Consider the following 19,964-nt stretch of genomic DNA (forward strand, 5'->3'; position numbering starts at 1 on the left):
GCCTGTTTCCGCGCTGTATCTCTAAATCTAAATCTAGAACGTATAAACTTCGTACTGACAGCAGCCATTCTCAGGGTCGAGCCCAGATCTCTGGCGCTGTAAGGCAGCATCTTCACTGCTGCACCACTGTCCATCTGTTGGCAATGTACAGAAACAGATTTGATTAGAAATACAGTTTCAAAGTCCAATTACGGTTATAGTTTGGAGGATTGTGGCAAAATGTACAAAGAGATTATGCAAGTTTTATTAGATAGCAAATGACTTCAAGCAGATGATACGAAGCAGTACATTTTGTAAAGGGTTGTGCTGCTTAGCAAATAAGGGTTTGAATGGAGTTGCAGACCAAAGGGACAAGGGTTAAAAATAATTGAGTTGTTAGAAGCCATAAAAGAAGTTCTTACGTTTAAAAGAAAAAATCTGTTCATCTACAGGAATGGAAATGGAATTTAAGCCAAACTTGCACGGCGTTGCATTTGGATGGATTAGCTGTGTGGTTGATCTGCGTGTGCCTGATTCCATCTGGCATAAAGATGGAGAGCACTTCAGAACGTGTGAAATAAAATTACCAAGGTTGACTTTCTGGCAAAGATTGGAGACGCTGGTGGTCTCTTACTATTGGAAAGAAATAGGCACAGGTTAGACAGTACTTAAAACTATGCAATAAAGCATTGAGTGACGAGACATGGAGAGGTTTAGAAAAAGGCTCAGAATTGTAATTTAGGTTTGGTTTAGTTTAGAGATACAGCGAGGAAACAGGCCCTTCGGCCCACCAAGTCCTCGCCGACCAGCGATCCCCGTGCACTGACACTATCCGACACTCACTCGGGACGATTTACAATTTTATCAGGCTATTAAACCTGTACAACTTTGGAGCGTGGGAGGACACCAGAGATACCGGAGAAAACCCACGCAGGTCACGGGGAGAATGTACAAACTCTGCACAGACAGCATCTGTAGTCGGGATCGAACCTGGTTCTCTGTCACTGTAAAGTAGCAGCTCTAACGCTACACCACTGGGACGCCCTGTTGGTAGAAATTCAAGGAGGAACTTTCTTACCTTGGGCTGTCACACGGAGAGTTGCTGATATTCCTTTAACTGCCCTGGGGGGATCTGGGGCCTTGCTCTATACCAGGTGGTTGTGGAATCAGCGCGTTTGACTCTGAAATATCTTCTAAAGTGATTCAATAGGCGCAGGATGATAAGGGATCCCCACATGTCTCGGCAGGCTGGAGTGAGTGCCGCGCTGATAAGGTTCATTAAACTGTGGTGATACCCGCCAGTGACCACTCTCTGCACATTTTTAGGAAAGGAACGCAGAGAATGCCATCGAGGCGCTCAAAGAGTATGAACCCGAGATGGGCAAGGTGTACCGCATGGACCGGAAGGCTGTGCAGAGAATCAAAGCTCGAGACATTGTGCCCGGGGACATTGTGGAAATCGCAGGTAAGTGAGAACTCTGCCACTGCTGATGATTTATCGCATCCATTCTGACCAGTGAACACCTGGTCCTCTAGGTTAGCTGGATGCATTGTCTGTAGATGAACCCAGGTAGTTCAATGCAATTCCAGTTTGAACGTTTGAAGGATGCGCCATTTTGATTCCTCTAAAAGCCTGTGATGGAAGTGCTCAGAGCTGTCACCTTGTCCCGCGAGTGTGCTCCTCCTGTAGATGGTCACTAGTGAGTCATGGAGGATCTGAAAGGCAACGTTTTCACACAAAGGGTGATGGGTACATGATACAAGTTGCCAGAGGAAGCTGTTCAGGGTACAATTTTAATGTTTAAAAAACTTTGGAACAGGTACCTGGATAGAAAAGGCTTAGAGGGATATCATGGTCATGGAGTATTACAGCACAGCAATAGGCCTTTAGGCCCAACTCTACCTTGCCGACCATCATGTCAATCTGAGATTGTGCCATTTGCTTGCGTTTGGTCCATTTTCATTGCATTTAGCCAAATGTTCAAAATTCCAAGGGCACCCCTTTCCCCCCCCACTGCAACTCCACCCAAAATGGAATGCTACCTTTGGACAAAAGGACAGAAAGTGCTGGAGTAACTCAGCAGGTTAATCAGCGTCTCTGGAGAACATGGATAGGTGATGTTTCAGGTCGAGACCCTTCTTCAGGTTTGCAAGGCATATTCAGTAGCACAGGAGCATGAGATGTGACGGGGCTCACAGTGCCTCCGGAATCTCAGTTTGAAAGAGCACCTTTCACAACTGAGTTCCTCTCCAAGTGGGACTTGCCCGCGCCTCCATCTTCTGCCTCGTGGTTTCCCGCCTATATCCTTCCTTTGTCCCGCCCCCCTGACATCAGTCTGAAGATGGGTCTCGACCCGAAACGTCACCCATTCCTTCTCTCCTGAGATGCTGCCTGACCTGCTGAGTTACTCCAGCATTTTGTGAATAAATACCTTCGATTTGTATCAGCATCTGCAGTTATTGTCTTATATATCCTCTCCAAGTGCTCGTGCACCTTCTGCACCCAGGACCTCAGAACCTTCTTACATTTGAACCTAGACTCGGCTAAATCTGTGGAGCTCACCTCTGAAGGGTGGACTCTGAACAGCGGGGTGAACTGCTGCCTGCACTATACTTGTGCAAAGATCGGCGCTAATGCAGGTGTAAAATGGCAGTCATTTCATCTAATTTCTGCGGAATATGCACTGTGCACATTGATGATTTCATTACATCCACAAATACTGTGGTCCAATGCGTTTTATATCCAGATTAATGGAGAGCTGGTGTAATTTCTCATGGGATCAGATTTCAATGGGACATGTGTCAAAAAGGAAAACAGAAAATGTTGGAAAAGCTCAACTGATTTTCTTGGAAACTGAAACTTTAACTGTTTTTCTTCCCTTTGGTGCTGCCCGACGAGTTTTTCCAGCATCGTCTGTAGTTATTTCAGATTCCCAGCAACTCTTTTTTTTTTTTTAATTCTCACTGTGTCCAAAATCTCATGTTATGTGCTATGAAGCAAATAGCCTTTCTCTTGTCAATCTCAGTGCTGAAAAGAAGAACTTTCCTTTTTCTTGCAGAGCAGTCTCGGGTAACCAATCCTGCTCCTGAATTAGTGAATCAACATAACAAGAAGATAAAACAAATATTTAAATGTCTGGAAACTGCTCACTTTATTATTGCACATTTGATGCAATCAATCCCATAATTATTTTGCTACAGAGCACTAATTACAGAAAGTGCTCAAGTGTTGATTCACAAAGTGGGTATTATAGCTAACTGGAAATTTTACTGAAGGCTTACAAAATAATGGATAATGGTTTAGAATTATTACAATGTCACTGTAATCCCAATATTGTGATTAAACAGTTGAGTTTTACTCTGCCTACATACATCCCTCCTCGCATCAGTCACCAACACTGCTCCAGTCTCTCAAGTCTTTCTGCAAAAGTACTTCCCTGAAGGCAGCAATGGGCAAGGATTGTCGAGAGAATAAAATGTTTGGTCTGCAAACGATGGGCTGAAGGGCCTGTTTTTTGTGGCCGTGTGACTCTAGGACTGTTCTGTTATTCGAAGAAGAGAGAGTGATAAATGATTTTGGCTTTCTGCAGGTAATGTAGGACTTGCTTAATGAACCACTCAGTTCCATCTATATCAAGCATCCTTCGCTTCAGTGAAGGACAATGCAAGTGTAGCCCTGCACTGTTCTGTAATCCCTGTCTCGCAAGAACAAGAATTGTACTGGTCTGAAATATTCCTACCCTGAGGAGGCTCAGAGACAGTGTCAGAAACCATAGTGAGCGCCATGTTTCGTCTCTGACTCTGGTTTGCTTTGGTTTAGTTATGCAGTGCGGAAACAGGCCCTTCGGCCCACCGAGTCCACGTCAACCAGCGATCCTCATGCACTAGCACTATCCTACAAATGGGGACAATTTACAATCTTTACCGAAGTCAATTAACTCACAAACCTGTACATATTTGGACTGTGGGAGGAAACTGGAGCACCCGCTGAAAACCCACACAGTCACGGGGAGAATGTACAAACTCCGTACAGACAGCACCCATAGTCAGGATCGAACCCGAGTCAATGGCACTGTAAGACAGCAACGCCACCGGTCTACGAAGAGGCTGCACAGCCTCAGTCGGCATGCACTAAGATGGAAAGAGAATGTGTCCAAAGAATGGCAGGGCCTCTTCTTGTTTGTTCCATTCTACTGCCGCAGACAAAATGTGTTTTGTGTGCAATCCACTATTTTTAGCAGTTTGGTTTTCTAGACCCACGGTCCGGGAGTAAGTGAGAGTTGATGCACTCAGATTCTGGCCTTGAAAGCTGCATTAAAAAGTCAATGGAATAAGCCAGCCAGTAACTTGGCAGAAGAGGAGGAAGTGGAGAGAGAGAGAAGGGATATTTACTGGCAACACCCCACCCGCCACACCGACTTCACAACAATTTGTTTGTTTAAGTGCTGTGCGAAATATTGGCAGTCTCTGCATCATTGTGTTGGTTGAATGAATTCATTGTGATCTTTCAGGCATCCTGCTCCATGTACGGGCACGGTTGGCAAGTCCTAGCCTGCATTGTATGTAGGCGTTTCCATAGGGACTGGGGCAAGGGCAGGGTGGGTGGGTGGAGGTTGGAGACCGTTTCCTGACATGGTGGTGGTAGGCATGATGGGAGCCTGGGGTTGAGCCGCTAATTGAGAGCCCGGAGTGGAGGGTGGGACCTACGACGGGGCTAAGGCTGGATCAAGGACTGGAGCATTGATCAGGCCTTTGTCTGGGTGGAGTGGTTAAGGGGAATATTGGTGCCTCAAGCATCAATTGATGGAAGGGCATCTTGACCCTTGGGTAATGGAAGATCGGAGCCTAAAATGTAGGGACCATCGGTGACCAAGTGTAAATATGGAGTTTAGCCCAGCAGAATCTCTTGTCCAGCCTTGTGTTATCAGTAACCAGGAGTCCTAGTGCAGATGATGGGAGGGCCACAGACCATCGATGAACCATCTGGTCACTGGATCTTCAGCAAGAGCTTCCATTGCAGCCAACAGTGCTTGATTTGTCACTTACGCAACTGCACGGTGAAATTCCTTTTGCATATATTACCCATGCGGGTGCTGCCATTTTTGGCACCATTATTCAAGTCCCAAGTCCTGTCAGCCCGCACGCTCGATGTACTGGAGCGGTTCCCACTAACTGACACCCCTCCCTCTCCTCGCCCGGCCATCTTTGTGTCCTGGGGGGTGCCTCCTGCAGCCTACCTTGAAAGCACTGGAGTCATTACCCTGGTCCACCCTCCTACCGGCCCACTCCTAGCACCCGAGACCTCTAGCACTGGCAGGACATTGCATAAGGTTTGCCACCACAATTGGATCAGCCTCCCAGAGGCACGAATTGGTATGAGAAGTGGAGGAGACCCAATTGGCCAAGATTAGTTGCTCAGAACCCATGGAGTGGGACTTCAACCCGAGACATTACTCTGGGAGGTGGCTACCTCTCTCCATCACGTTGGATTTGACTTTCTGGACCTGCTCCAGCTTTGATGTGAGCAGAGCATCAAAGGCTCCAACACAGAAACCAAAGCAGGTTTGACTAGTGTGTCTATGGCACTTGGGACTGAGCCGAGAAAACCTGAGCTAAAGTGGGTGTCCCTGCACCTTTGCAGAAGTGCTGATGCAAGCAGCTTAATGTAAATGAGCCGCGCTCCCTGGACAATGGGGAACTCCATGCAGGGTGGATGACAGTGCAGCGTGCCTTCAGTATATGTAACACCTAAACAATCCCATTCATGCCTGGGGAAAATCTGGGAGAGAAATTAATCGGCTTCCTGCTCCTGAATTCTATCTAATGACTATACTGCACCTTATGATTTTTGTGTACCTGCCAGATAAACATTTTTGTATAAGAAAATAACTGCAGATGCTGATACAATAAGCTGGCACTTATTTATTCACAAAGTGCTGGAGTAACTCAGCAGGTCGGGCAGCATCTCGGGAGAGAAGGAATGGGTGACGTTTCGGGTCGAGACCCTTCTTCAGAAGAAGGGTCTCGACCCGAAACGTCACCCATTCCTTCTCTCCCGAGATGCTGCCCGACCTGCTGTGTTACTCCAGCACTTTGTGAATAGATAAACATTTTTAATGGTTTAAATATCAAGCCCCCAAATGTGCCGTGTTTATTTACATCCTTGGCACTTCTCAGTGACCCATCCACCATTGTTCACCTGTCCTGTTATTAATAACTGCCCTGGTGGTTTTTACTCGATATTCCCACCCCCCTACAATTCACTATCATTCCTGGTTTCTGATCGTTGTGTTATTCTCATCGTTATTCTATGAGATCATTTGTTTCAGTGAACAAGTGTTGTGAAAATAGCTGTTTCTAGGCAATCATTCCTCTGCGTACCTTCCTGTGGTTGTTATGAGACTAACGCTGGAGATCCTCAGCTTTAAAGTGAGGGGAGGCTGGTGCATTCCTTGCCACCTAATCGCAATCTGAATCATTATTTTCTGTAATGCCTGAGTCAGGTTAAACAATTAAGTCTGAAGAAGGGTCTCGACCCGAAACATCACCCATTCCTTCTCTCCAGAGATGTTGCCTGCCCTGCTGAGTTACTCCGCCATTTTGTGTCTTATCTTCGGTTTTAACCAGCATTTGCAATTCCTTCCTTCACATCAGGTTAACCGATCGCTGTTTAAACAACCTCCTCTATGGCGCACCCTCAAAAATCATCAGTAAACTTCAATACATTCAAAACTCCGCTGCCCGTCTACTCACCCACACCCCGATCCGTGACCATATCACCCCCGTCTTTTACAAACTCCACTGGCTCCCCATCCCCCAGAGAATCCAGTACAAAATCCTCCTCATAACCTACAAAGCCCTCCATAACCTGGCCCCATCCTACCTGACCGACCTCCTCCACAGGCACACTCCCACCTGCACCCTCCGCTCTGCTGCTGCCAATCTCCTATCCCCCCACATCCGGACCAAACTCAGATCCTGGGGGGGACAGGGCTTTCTCCATCGCTGCTCCCACCCTATGGAACTCACTACCCCAAACCGTTAGAGACTCCTCCACACTCACCACATTCAAAACATCGCTGAAGTCTCACCTGTTCAGTACTGCCTTCAACCACTGAAGGTCACCTCACCTTCTGTCTCCTTTCTCTGTTCGTTTACTTATTTACTTATTTATCTATTTATTCATTTCCCTATGTTCTCTAAATCTCTGTAAAGCGTCTTTGAGTATATGAAAAGCGCTATATAAATAAAATGCATTATTATTATTATTATTAAATGGGCCGCGTGGATCTGCTGCAAATGTGTCTGACACTCGAGCCTGGGATGAGTTGGTGATGCAAGGCCTCCCCTCCCTTTACAATGGCCACTTCTATTTCAAAAGGACCACAAGGGTTTTGAGTGGTATCCTGAGAGTTATTTAACACTGAGCTGATCGCACCTAAAATAATTACCGCCCCATTAGTACAGGACTGTCAACGTGAGCTTATGGTGCACAGGTCGGCTCTGACTTGTGAGCCTTTGCCTTGTGAAGAGAATCTCAGACACGTGGCAGCACAGTGGCACAGCAGTAGAGTCGCTGCCTGGCCGTGCCAGAGACCTGGGTTCGATCCTGACCATGGGTGCTGTCTGCACGGAGTTTGTACATTTTACCCGTGACCTGCATGGATTTTCTCCGGGTGCTACTGTTTCCTCCCACATTCCAAAGACGTAGATTAATTGGCTTCAATAAAATGGTAAATTGTCCCTAGTGTGTAGGATAGCTGCAGGACGGGACGTGGGGACTGGATTCTCCTGGGCTGCGACTGATCGTGAAATAGGCTGACTGATATATCCCTAAAAATCACCTTTATCTCCACCCCCTGCCCCTGCTGCCTCAGGGATTAACACTTTGGATCCTATTCACAAAATGCTGGAGTAACTCAGCAGGTCAGGCAGCATCTCGGGAGAGAAGGAATGGGTGACGTTTCGGGTCGAGACCCTTCTTCAGACTGAAGAAGGGTCTCGACCCGAAACATCACCCATTCCTTCTCTCCCGAGATGCTGCCTGACCTGCTGAGTTACTCCAGCATTTTGTGAATAAAAACCTTCGATTTGTACCAGCATCTGCAATTATCTTCTTATAACACTTTGGATCTAGTTTATACTTTGCAGCTTGGCACATCCCTTCTCCGTCACCAGGGCAACGTTCTCGGCCAGCAACTAGTCTGGAATGTGGTTTTCTAACCGCAGGAGCTGTGTAATTGTTTGTCCCCATGGGTGGAATCCTCCTCCCAATGTCAACAAGAGGAATTCTATCGAAGCTTAGGGTGGGGCGGACTGTTTGGTATTTGTCCCAAACCAGCTGAGCAGCTTCTTGCCGGCCTGCAGTGTGTGGGAGCAGGGCAGGGAGTGCAGCCATGCCGAGCCCAGCCTCCCAGGCTGCTGACGACCCTTTGGGTTTGGATAAGTCCAAGGTTTAGTTTAGTTTAGAGATACAGCGCGGGAACAGGCCCTTCAGCCCACCGAGTCCGCACCGATCAGCGATCCCCGCACACTGGGGACAATTTATATTATACCAAGCCAATTGACCTATAAACCTGTACGTCTTTGGAGTGCAGGGGGAAACCTAAGATCTCGGAGAAAACCCACACAGGTCAAGGGGAGAGCATAAAAACTCTGTACAGACAGCCCCTGTAGTCAGGATCGAACCCGGGTCTCTGGTGCGGTACGCGCTGCATGGCAGCAACTCTACCGCTGCGCCACCGTGTTGCTCAATGTGTAAAATCCCCACAATTGGTCTCCCTCCCTGCTACCTAGGCAACTGTGGAATAACGTCTCCATGCAGTGTGATTATCGCAGTGCCCAGTAGCAGGGTGCTCCACCACTTTGCTAGTCACTGATTCGGAAACACTTGTATTTTGGGGGCTAAGAGTCAGCTCCTGTGGGAGCCTGCACTGTGCCACAAAAATTTCTTTTATCGCACAGGGTCTGTTTGTTCTCTGTTTGTGGCAACTTCAATCCAAAGTGGTTAAAGCACAAGGAAATGGTATGTTGGCACAGTGCGATTGTTGATGAGTAACGAGGGATTTTCCTGACCCGCTTCATGGAGAACAATGAACAATTTAGATTTTGTGGAGTGAGTTCCATCCACTCAGCCTACTGTGATAGGAAACTTCACTTGCATAAATGTTGCTTGTTGTGTTAGAGCAACTTTCCAAAGAAGGAAAATGTGTATTCATGCTTTTGGCAAGTGGATCGGGTTAATAGTGGCATGGAGCTCGGCGATTTGGCAAGCTATTGAACCAGTGCTGGGGTCAGCGTGGGCAGCCAGAATGAAAACTGCCTCTCTTGCTTCAAACGTAATCCCCCCACGCTAAATCATGTGCGCTCTTAGAGCTGATTTGATTGATTGAAAGATACAGGCCCTTCAGCCCACATCAACCATCCCGTTCACATCCTGTTCCCGTTACCAACTTTCGCATCCACTCCTTGCACACCAGGGGCAATTTGCAGAGGGCAATAACCTACAACCCCCACGTCGGGACTCAGGAGTGGGGGGGGGGGGGGGGGAGGGGGGAGAAAACCAACACGGAGAACGTGCAAACTCCACACGGACAGCACCTGAGATTGGGATTGCACCAGAATCCCTGGCGCTAAGGCTGTGGCTCTACCAGCTGTGCCACCTTGCCGCCCGAGTTGTGGGAGACTACAGCTGTGCAGTCCGTGCGTTACACTGTAGTAACTGGGCTTCAAGCAAGTAGGGTGGTGGGGAAATGTGGATGTAATATTGCTGCAACAGGAAGACTGCAGGAAAATGGATGACCAATGGCACTACCTGTGTGGGGCCCTCTATATGTGAACGGCTCATGCTATTAAGTGCCTTTGTGAACATCCCAGGCACAGCCTTTCTGGTTACCCTCTGCCGATACCCTAGGTCCTATTTGATGTACAACAACTTGGGTGTATCTCTTGCACTAACGCAAATTTTCTTTGCTGCTTTTGTGATTGCATCAGGTTTGTATAAATCAGGCCTGTATCTCTGTGTGTGTGCAACTTTCCTGCTGGATATACAGAATGGCTGTTGACTCAAGTCTAGTTGTGGATGTGCCAGGTAGGAAGGGAGGTGCCAGAAACCTAGGCCTCCAAAGGATCGATGTGCAGTTCAAGTATCGATGAGAAGCGGATGATCGAAACTATGGCAACAGTCGGCCCCTGCCCATCTGACAGCCTGACCAGTGAATCCCCTCGCAACTCCCCCGATCTGGCCCTGCCCATGTGCTTGCCCACTATTGTCCTTCGTACAATCTGCTCGAGGAAGTGGTTGAGGCAGGTACAATTACGACATTTTAAAGACACTTGGAGAGGTACAGAGATGACGATCTCGACCCAAAATGTCACCCAATCCTTCTCTCCAGAGATGCTGCCAGTTCCACTGAGTTGCTCCACCATTTTGTGTCTATCTTCAGTGTAAAGCAGCATCTGCAGTTCCTTCCTATATATTGCTTATATGTAGTTGTATATTCACCTTTTCATCAGATTAAAGAACTGTGGTGTATTATTTCCTCTGCGTATTCCTCTAAATATATAAACATAGCACAAAAAGTAAGGAAATTTGTGTTTGGTAGATTATTTCTTTGTTGTAACAATGCTTCTTGGCAATAAATCTTATACCGTTGGAAAGCCTGTTTTTTCCCTTTTAAATGGTGCCACATTTGTAAGGAACATGCATTTGTGGGATGAGCAGCAGAGCTGAGTATATGGGTTGCGCCCATGAAAAATTTGCCAAATCTTCTCTGCTAATGCCAAACAGCTTATTCTGCCATTGACTCTTGTTTGGTGGATTGGATGATTGAAGTCTGAAGAAACAAGACATATTGGCAATTTAACAATTTATTCATTTAATAAACAGGAGCCACAGTAGCGTGTGGAAGAACCATACACAGCCATAACAGCCTGGCACCTCCTCCTCATGCTGGTCACCAGCCTGGTCACACACTGTTGTGGGATGGCATCCCATTCTTGTCAGCACCTGGGGGTACCAGAAGCTCAAAACAAGAGTCAATAGCAACAGCAGAATAAGCTGTTTGGCATTGACAGAGAAGATTTGGCAAATTTTTCATGGGCGCAACCCATATACTCAGCTCTGCTGCTCATCCCACAAATGCATGTTCCTTACAAATGTGGCACCATTTAAAAGGGAAATAAACAGGCTTTCCAACGGTATAAGATTTATTGCCAAGAAGCATTGTTACAACAAAGAAATAATCTACCAAACACAAATTTCCTTACTTTTTGTGCTATGTTTATATAGAGCAGTCAGGAAAAAACAGTGCAGCTGCTAAACTATTGCAGGCCAATGGGATGTCTGACAATGCACACCAGCCCTGACATTATCTCATTGGTGTAAGAAAGAACTGCAGATGCTGGTTTAACCCGAAGATAGGCACAAAATGCTGGAGTAACTCAGCGGGACAGGCAACATCTCTGGAGAGAAGGAATGGGTGACGTTTCGGGTTGAGACTCTTCTTCAGTCCTCAATGGTTCCTGGTTCCCGTGGGCCACAGTTGTTCAGGTTTATTTTTGATCCAGAAATGGGATGGATTATAGACCCCTGGAGACTGCTTTTGCCAGCAAGGTTTCACCAGAGAGAACACTTAATAGTTTACTGTAAGTGTCAATTTGCTACACCTCGTATACAACTCCTCGCAATTTGTGAACAGAAATGTGCAGCATTTCTATCTTGGGAACTGGGCAGTAAACACGTTGCAAATTGAGGACTTTATTTTCTTCAGTCTTAGACGATCTACTTCTCTTCTCCACGTGATCCATCTCCATATAAGGTGATTTAATGCAGGTCGCTGGTCGGCAATTCTGCTGCTCTGTAACGTGTTTGGAAAAGGCTGGATCAGTCCTCGGAATAATGCCGAAGATAGACGCAAAGTGCTGGATTATCTCAGCGGGTCAGGCAGCCTCCCTGGTGAAAAAGGATAGGTGATGTTTCAGGTCAGGACCCTTCTTCAGACGTGAAGAAGGGTCCCGACCCGAAACGTCACCTATCCTTTTTCTCCAGAGATGCCGCCTGCCCTGCTGAGTTATTCCAGCGGTTTGTGTCTATCTTTGGTAGAAAGCAGCATCTGCAGCTCTTTGTTTCTACACTCTGCTACCTGTCGCGATGGCCTCCTGCTGGCATTCATTGATGACAGCGAGGACATCCATGGTCTGAGTTATCTGCCTGCTGATAGGTGCCAGCAGTCAAACGAGAGGAGGATGAGCTTGGGAGAAATGGCTCGAGGGTCATTGACGGAGATTCTATCTGGAAGGGGAGGACTATGAGGGAACGCCTTGGTTGTTTAGAGTCATAAAGTCCTACAGCATGGAAATGGGCCCTTCGGCCCAACTTGCTCACGCCGACCAACATGCCCCATCCACACTAGTCCCACCTGCCTGTATTTGGCCCATATCTCTCTAAACCTATCCTATCCATGTACCTGTCTAAAGGTTTCTTAAACGTTGCAATTAGTTTCGTTTAGATATGCAACATGTAAACAGGCCCTTCGGCACACCGTCCTCGCCCACCAGCGATCGCCCCTGTACACTAGCGCACACACACTAGGGACAATTTACAATTTTACCAAAGGCAATTAACCTACAGCTCTGTATGTCTTTGGAGTGTGGAAGGAAACCAGAGCACCCGGGGAAAACCCACGCGATCACGGGGAGAGTGTACAAACTCCATACGGACAGCACCCGTAGTCAAGATCAAACCCAAGTTCCTAGTGCTGTGAGGCAGCAAATCTACCGTTGCATCACCGTGCTGCCCGTCAGAATTGTTCAGAGTGTGGGCAAGCCCAGTACAATTGCCCTTGAGAGAGTGGTGGTGAGCACCTTCCTCAACCACTGCTGCATTGAACCCAATTATGTTTAAGGAAATGATCAGTGTGAATTTTGAATGAAGGAGACATGGATCAACTATTAATCAAGGGAAGCACATGGATTGTGCACTAGATCATTCAATTGGAAGAGTGGTACTGCCGGCTTGGTTTAATTGTGTGTTTCTTCCCTTTTTCTTCCTCAGTTGGCGATAAAGTCCCCGCTGACATCAGGATTATCAGCATCAAGTCAACAACACTGCGGGTGGACCAGTCCATTCTTACAGGTGAGGATCTCGGCTTGCTACTGCCCTCTCCCAGGCCAAGCTTGGTTGCTGTGCACAGGTTTAGTTTAGATTATAATTGAGGTCAGACAGCATCTCTGGAGAAAAGGAATAGGTGACGTTTCAGGTCGAGACCCTTCCTCAGTCATGTCGCCAGTTCCACATGACATTATACATGTTCCTGGTCAAGAAGGAGCCGGGCAAACAATGACCAGATACTGAACCCATTCAAAGTGGATTATTAAAGTAGACCTGGTCCCTGTGTCTGCTCCCAGCTTTTGGAACACCTCTGCTGTATCTTAAGGCAGGTTTTTTACCCCCAGAGAACTTGAATCCCACTAATATAAATACAGTTCGAAGCCACGAAGCGCTAGCAAAGCTTTCAGCGCCCAGGTAGAAAAGATCTGGCTGCAGGCACGACTTGGCAAAATGCTGGTTGTGTTTAATTAATGCCTTGTACAGTTCTTCCTGTCCTTCTCCCGCCAGTTCCAGTTTCCCAGTGGTTTCTGGATGGGCAGTTTCCCAGGAATAGCAGTACCTTTTTCCAATGGGAAGAGTTTCCACGTAATGCCACCTGCACCATGAGCTCATGGGTTGGCAGATGCACGACTTGGCTCTGCTCATCCCAGCCTCGGCCCTGGAGGGAAACCACCGCAATTCTTAATTGTAAGCGGGGAAAAAAAAATGATGTCACGTCCTATGATTCAGAGTGGATCCGGCAGTGTGGAATTGCAACTAACTGTAGCCTTTGTTTGTTTTACCTTTGCGAAGCATGCTGCCAGGGTGAAAATCAGGACATTTGTAGTTTTAAAAATCAGCATCAACCACCTTTGTAATAAACTAGACCAAGTGGACCCGTTGGGCCCAAACCTCTCCTGCATTGGTGCAGCACCCTCCCTTCCCCTCCTCCCCCTCTCCCCTCCCCCCTCTCCCCCTCTCCCCTCCCCCCTCTCCCCTCCCCCCTCCCCCCTCTCCCCTCCCCCTCCCCCCTCTCCCCTCCCCCTCTCCCATCTCCCCTCCCCCCCTCTCCCCTCCCCCCCTCTCCCCTCCCCCCCTCTCCCCTCCCCCCCTCTCCCCTCCCCCCCCTCTCCCCTCCCCCCTCCGTGCGTGCTTGTAGGTTAATTGGGGTTTCCGTAAAGGTTGTAAATTGTCCCTAGTGCATGTAGGATAATGCTAGTATATGGGGATTGGTGGTCGGCATGGAATCAGTGGGCCAAATGGCCTGGTTGCGCATTGTATCTCCAAACTGAACTAAACACATTATGGCCACTAGCAGCTGGTAGGGCAAGGGCTGCAGAAGCATGGCACATTGCCCTCGAGGTCAGACGCACCCCCTGACCATTGCTGCACTGTTGCTGGATCAAACTGCTGGCACTCCCTCCCTAACAACATTGTGGGTGTACCCACAACTCAAGGACTACACCGATACAACAAGACAGCCCACCATGATCTTTCTCAAGGACAGCAGGAGGCAGGGAATTAAATGCCGGGTCAGCCAGCATTCCTCGAACGAATAAAACAAAAACTACTGTGTCGCCTGTTTTGTAGTTTAGTTTAGAGATACAAGCATGGAAACAGGCCCTTCGGCCCACCGATTCCTCGCTGACCAGCGATCCCCGTGCACTAACACCATCCTACTCTAGGGACAATTTTCAATTTTTACCAAAGCCAATTAACCTACAAACCTGTACGTCGTTGGAGTGTGGGAGGAAACCGGGGAAACCCACGCAGGTCACGGGGAGAACGTTCAAACTCTGTAAGGATGGCATCCGTCGTCAGGATCGAACCCAGGTCTCTGGAGCTGTAAGGCAGCAACTCTCCTGCTGAGCCACCGTGCCATTTTCCGACTGGGATGTGAACCTCTGCTGCCCCCCTCCCCCAAGAGCCGAGTGGAACACCTAGCTGTCGATCAGCCATGCCGGTACAGTAGACTTAGCCAGTCCACTACACCTAACCAATCTCTGCGGACTGCATCCTCAACCACTGCTGTCAACACCTGCCCAACTGCAGTGCCACAGGCACTGAATCCAAACTTCATCTGTCAACAGCCTTTTGCGTTTGTGGTTTAGTTGCACGATACTCTGAATATCAACTTCTAACAGTATTAAGATAGACACAAAATGCTGGAGTAACTCCGCGGGTCAGGCAGTATCTCTGGAGAAAAAGGATAGGTGACGTTTCGGTTCGGGACCCTTCTTCAAACTGAAAGTGGAGGGGAGGGAACTGGAGATAAGACGAGGCCAAAACAAAGCAGGGCTGGCAACAGATGAGCAAGGATGGACTATTGTTGGCGAGGGAAGTGGGATGCAAGGATGTGAAAATTGGGACTAACAGGACAACTAAGATGGGGGAGGGATGGATAGAGGAGGGGATGCAAGGGTTACTTGAAATTAGAGAAATCAATGTTGTAAGCTGCCCAAGCCAAATATATGGTGCTGTTCCTCCAATTTGCGTGTGGCCTCACTTTAACCTACCTCTGCCTCTCCGTTGCTGGGTGAGTACCAAAGCCTATCATCCACAGGAAGCCTTTCCACTAGTTTGCTTGAACCCACTATGACGTTGCATAGACAGGATCAATGGTCATCACTTTCTGCTCCTCTGGTGATTCTCGTTCTCCCTGCTTTGTACCGTGCTGACTAACTCCTTCCTTTCTGTATCCAGGTGAATCTGTCTCTGTCATCAAGCACTGTGATCCCGTGCCTGACCCACGAGCTGTAAACCAGGACAAGAAGAACATGCTGTTTTCGGTACGTATAGAGTGCGAGTTATTTTCAGGATGTCGGCCAAATACAAAAACTGCTCTGGATGAATTTCTGCTGTCTGGTGGAATTTTGAGTTATTATTAATAATTGCAATTTACAGATTGACTGTGAATAAATCAGATGCTTGGGAGTGTGTTGTGCTGGGTACTGCTCTCACACCACCAGCCTGCAAAGCAGCCGGTGAGGCCTGACAGTGACTAGGTATGCTCACCTTTATACTAACAAGGAATTAGGGCATGGAGCAGATGGCAGGAAGGTTAAGCGTTAGTAAGTTCTAGGAGCAGAATTAGGCCATTCAGCCCATCAAGTCTACTCCGCCATTCAATCATGGCTGATCTATCTTTCCCTCTCAACTAGGGTTGCCGTATTAGCCGGGACATCCCATATTTTGGGCTAAATTGGTTTGTTCCGTATGGGACCGCCCTTGTCCCGTATTAGGCCCGGGGGGGGGCGCTGTAGGCCGGACACTAGGCCCGGGGGCCGCTGTGGGCCCAGACACTGTAGGCTAACGGAGTGTGTTCGCCTAACGGAGGTTGCGTAGCAACCCACCTCCCGGCCCGGGCGGCCACCATTGGTGGAGCGGGAGCACGTGGCCGCTAGGTGAGGTCATGTGGGATGTGCGCGATGACGTCACCTAGTCCCTTATTTAGAGTGAGAAAGATGGCAACCCTACTCTCAACACCATGGGATGAACAGGGAGGATAGAAATGACAAAGTTAGTAAAGTGAGATTTTTAGCTCCTTTATATACAAATTTCTAACATTTTAGCAATGCTGTTAGTGAGTTAACAATTCATTACAGTGGCGAGGAGTGATCGTTTCATTCTGACATTAACTTGGCTTCATCTATAAACAAAAATCCAGCAGATGACTGCAAAGGAGGACATGAGTTATTAACTCGACTTGGACTGCATTAAGTAGAGCTGATTAAACCTAGTTTAGAGATGTCTGGGTAGAAGAACAAAATACAAAAGATTCAAGATTTTGACCACCTTCGAACTGCTTGGAGTTCCTTCAGTGTTTGTGCCAGGTCAGTGAGGAACAAGGTGATCCCAGTGCTGGTTTCAATAAATGAACTCGAAAACATCAGAAGACCCAAAGATGAATTATTCTAAGCATGATCAAGTTTCTAGCCATGTTAAAAGTGCAAAGAAAAATTAAAGGGGAAGTTGTTTAGAAAGGAACCGCAGATGCTGATTTACACCACAGTGCTGGAGTAACTCAGCGGGACAAGCGGCATTTCGGGAGAAAAAGGATGGGTGACGTTTCGGGTTGGAACTGAAGAAGGGTTGCGACCCGAGACATCACCCATCCTTGTTCTCCAAAGATGCTGCCTGACCCGCCATGTTGCTCCAGCACTGTGTGTCTATTAAAGGGAAGGTTGCCAAAGGAGAGGAACAAAAACATTAGGTCGATGGTGCGCCTTGTTCAGCAGTGTTAAATATTTATGTAGCAAACAAGGGACAAAGCAGGGAGAATTCCACGGGTTAAAGAAATTGGGTTGAAAAGGCGTCTCAAGTCAAGGCTCCTAACAAGAAAAAAGTGCTGAAGTAGAAGTCGGTGCCAATGTGAAAGATAATCGTCGAAAGTGAAGAGATGTGAGCCACTGAGGAACAGAGACTATGTGGTCAAGGAATGAACGGGATTCAGGGAGAATTCTACCCCTGTTTTCAGCCTGGTGAAGGGAGGGTGCAGAACAAAAATGTGGAGGTGTTTGATAATGTGGCTGATGTCTGGTTTACTTGGGCAGCTGCCGTCTGAAATGTAGATGTGTAAATTTATAATGGAAAAGTTGGCAGATGCGGGTTTAAAAAAAAAATCAATAATATTTATAGATGAAGGAATAATAACCCCTCGGTGAAGCTTCAAAGCACAGCTTAGGACGGCAGGAAAATGCAGATGATCTGAGAGAGGGGACAGGCTCTGAGAGGTCGAGCTAACCCAGTTATTGTGTTGCGCATCAAAGGCTTTTTCAATTCACGACTCATGCAGGATGAGAAGTGGAAGCAGGCTTTGCGAGAATAGCCTCCGAGACTAAATAGGCAATTCATTGAGGAAGTTTTGTGACTGAGGTGTAGTTGGACAACTGGTTCAAAGGGGATTGATTTGTTCCCCCAAGCAGGCATTGTGATTTCAAGCGGTTGACTTCTGTCACAACGAACATGGCGTCACTGGAGCATTCATGGAATCCACCCGATTGATTGAAAGATACAGCGTGGAAATAAGTCCTTCCATCCACCACGTCCACGCCGACCATCATTCACCTTATATCACACTATTTCTATGTTATCCCACTTTTGCACCCTGCACACCAGGGGCAATTTATAGAGGCCGAGAAAACGACAAGCTCGCGTGTCTTTGGGATAGAAACATAGAAACATAGAAAATAGGTGCAGGAGTAGGCCATTCGGCCCTTCGAGCCTGCACCGCCATTCAATATGATCATGGCTGATCATCCAGCTCAGTAACCTGTACCTGCCTTCTCTCCATACCCCCTGATCCCTTTAGCCACAAGGGCCACATCTAACTCCCTCTTAAATATAGCCAATGAACTGGCCTCAACTACCTTCTGCGGCAGAGAATTCCACAGACTCGCCACTCTCTGTGTGAAGAAATGTTTTCTCATCTCGGTCCTAAAAGACTTCCCCCTTATCCTTAAACTGTGACCCCTGGTTCTGGACTTCCCCAACATCGGGAACAATCTTCCCGCATCTAGCCTCTCCAACCCCTTAAGAATTTTATATGTTTCAATAAGATCCCCCCTCAGTCTTCTAAATTCCAGCGAGTATAAGTCCAGTCTATCCAGTCTTTCTTCATATGAAAGTCCTGCCATCCCAGGGATCAATCTGGTGAACCTTCTCTGTACTCCCTCTAAGGCTAGAATGTCTTTCCTCAGATTAGGAGACCAAAACTGTACACAATACTCCAGGTGCGGTCTCGCCAAGGCCCTGTACAACTGCAGCAGAACCTCCCTGCTCCTAAACTCAAATCCTCTTGCTATGAATGTCAACATACCATTCGCTTTCTTCACTGCGGGAGGAAACCAACACGGTCACAGAGAGAGCGTGCAAACTCCACACAGACGGTACCCGAGGTCAGGATCGACCCTGTCGCAGCGAGTCAGCTGTGCCACTGTGCAGCCCTGAGAGTGGAAATAAAAATGATGTCAGGAGACAGCCGCTGTGATGGGACCCAACGGGATATGAAACGTCTTCCTTGAAACAATGGGCCACAATCCAAACTTGTTGTAAAAGAAAATATTTAAAAAATGTTATGTTAGAAGGTTTATCTAGAACACTATTTTCTGTCGGCTGTGATAATATTTGGAGTCATTTGCTGTTCCAGACTGCATTTCTCCTTGGATCTTCCCACCTGGCAGTCCCTCGGCCAAATCACTCACCCTGCCTTGTGCTTGCTGTTTTTCCCAGGGAACCAACATTGCGGCCGGGAAGGCTCTGGGTGTGGTCATGGCCACGGCCACCAACACCGAGATCGGCAAGATTCGCAACCAAATGGTGTCCACTGTGTGCGAGAAGACTCCCCTCCAGCAGAAGCTGGACGAGTTTGGCCAGCAGCTCTCCAAGGTCATATCCCTCATCTGCGTGGCCGTCTGGGTGATCAACATTGGCCACTTCAACGACCCCGTCCACGGAGGCTCGTGGGTGCGCGGCGCGATCTACTACTTCAAGATCGCGGTGGCGCTGGCGGTGGCCGCCATCCCCGAGGGACTGCCCGCTGTCATCACCACCTGCCTGGCCCTGGGCACCCGCCGCATGGCCAAGAAGAACGCCATTGTCCGCAGCCTTCCCTCCGTGGAAACCCTGGGCTGCACCTCAATCATCTGCTCCGACAAGACGGGCACGCTCACCACCAACCAGATGTCTGTCTGTAAGGTACGTGGATGGGCATTACCCGCCTGGCTAACTGCTTAGTTTAATTTATTGTCGTGTGTACCGAGGTACAGTGAAAAGCTTTCGATGCGTGCTCACTAGTCAGTGGAAAGACAACACATGATTATAATCGAGCCTTCCACAGTGTACAGATACATGACAAAGGGAATAGAATGAATAATGTTTAGTGCAATATAAAGAC

General features: G+C 47.9%; 1 protein-coding gene across 2 annotated transcripts in view; it reads left to right on the forward strand.

Moving 5' to 3' along the window:
• Window positions 1-19,964, forward strand: part of atp2a3 (ATPase sarcoplasmic/endoplasmic reticulum Ca2+ transporting 3) — a 164,050-nt gene that overhangs the window by 65,894 nt on the left and 78,192 nt on the right. For both annotated transcript variants that reach the window (XM_078422743.1, XM_078422742.1), the window contains exons 5-8: window positions 1,306-1,444; window positions 13,034-13,114; window positions 15,773-15,858; window positions 19,301-19,765. In XM_078422743.1, the coding sequence (XP_078278869.1) occupies window positions 1,306-1,444; window positions 13,034-13,114; window positions 15,773-15,858; window positions 19,301-19,765 (771 nt within the window). The remainder of the gene's footprint in view (window positions 1-1,305; window positions 1,445-13,033; window positions 13,115-15,772; window positions 15,859-19,300; window positions 19,766-19,964) is intronic.

The sequence above is a fragment of the Rhinoraja longicauda genome, chromosome 26, assembly GCF_053455715.1.
Source record: "Rhinoraja longicauda isolate Sanriku21f chromosome 26, sRhiLon1.1, whole genome shotgun sequence".
NCBI classification, from domain to species: domain Eukaryota; kingdom Metazoa; phylum Chordata; class Chondrichthyes; order Rajiformes; family Arhynchobatidae; genus Rhinoraja; species Rhinoraja longicauda.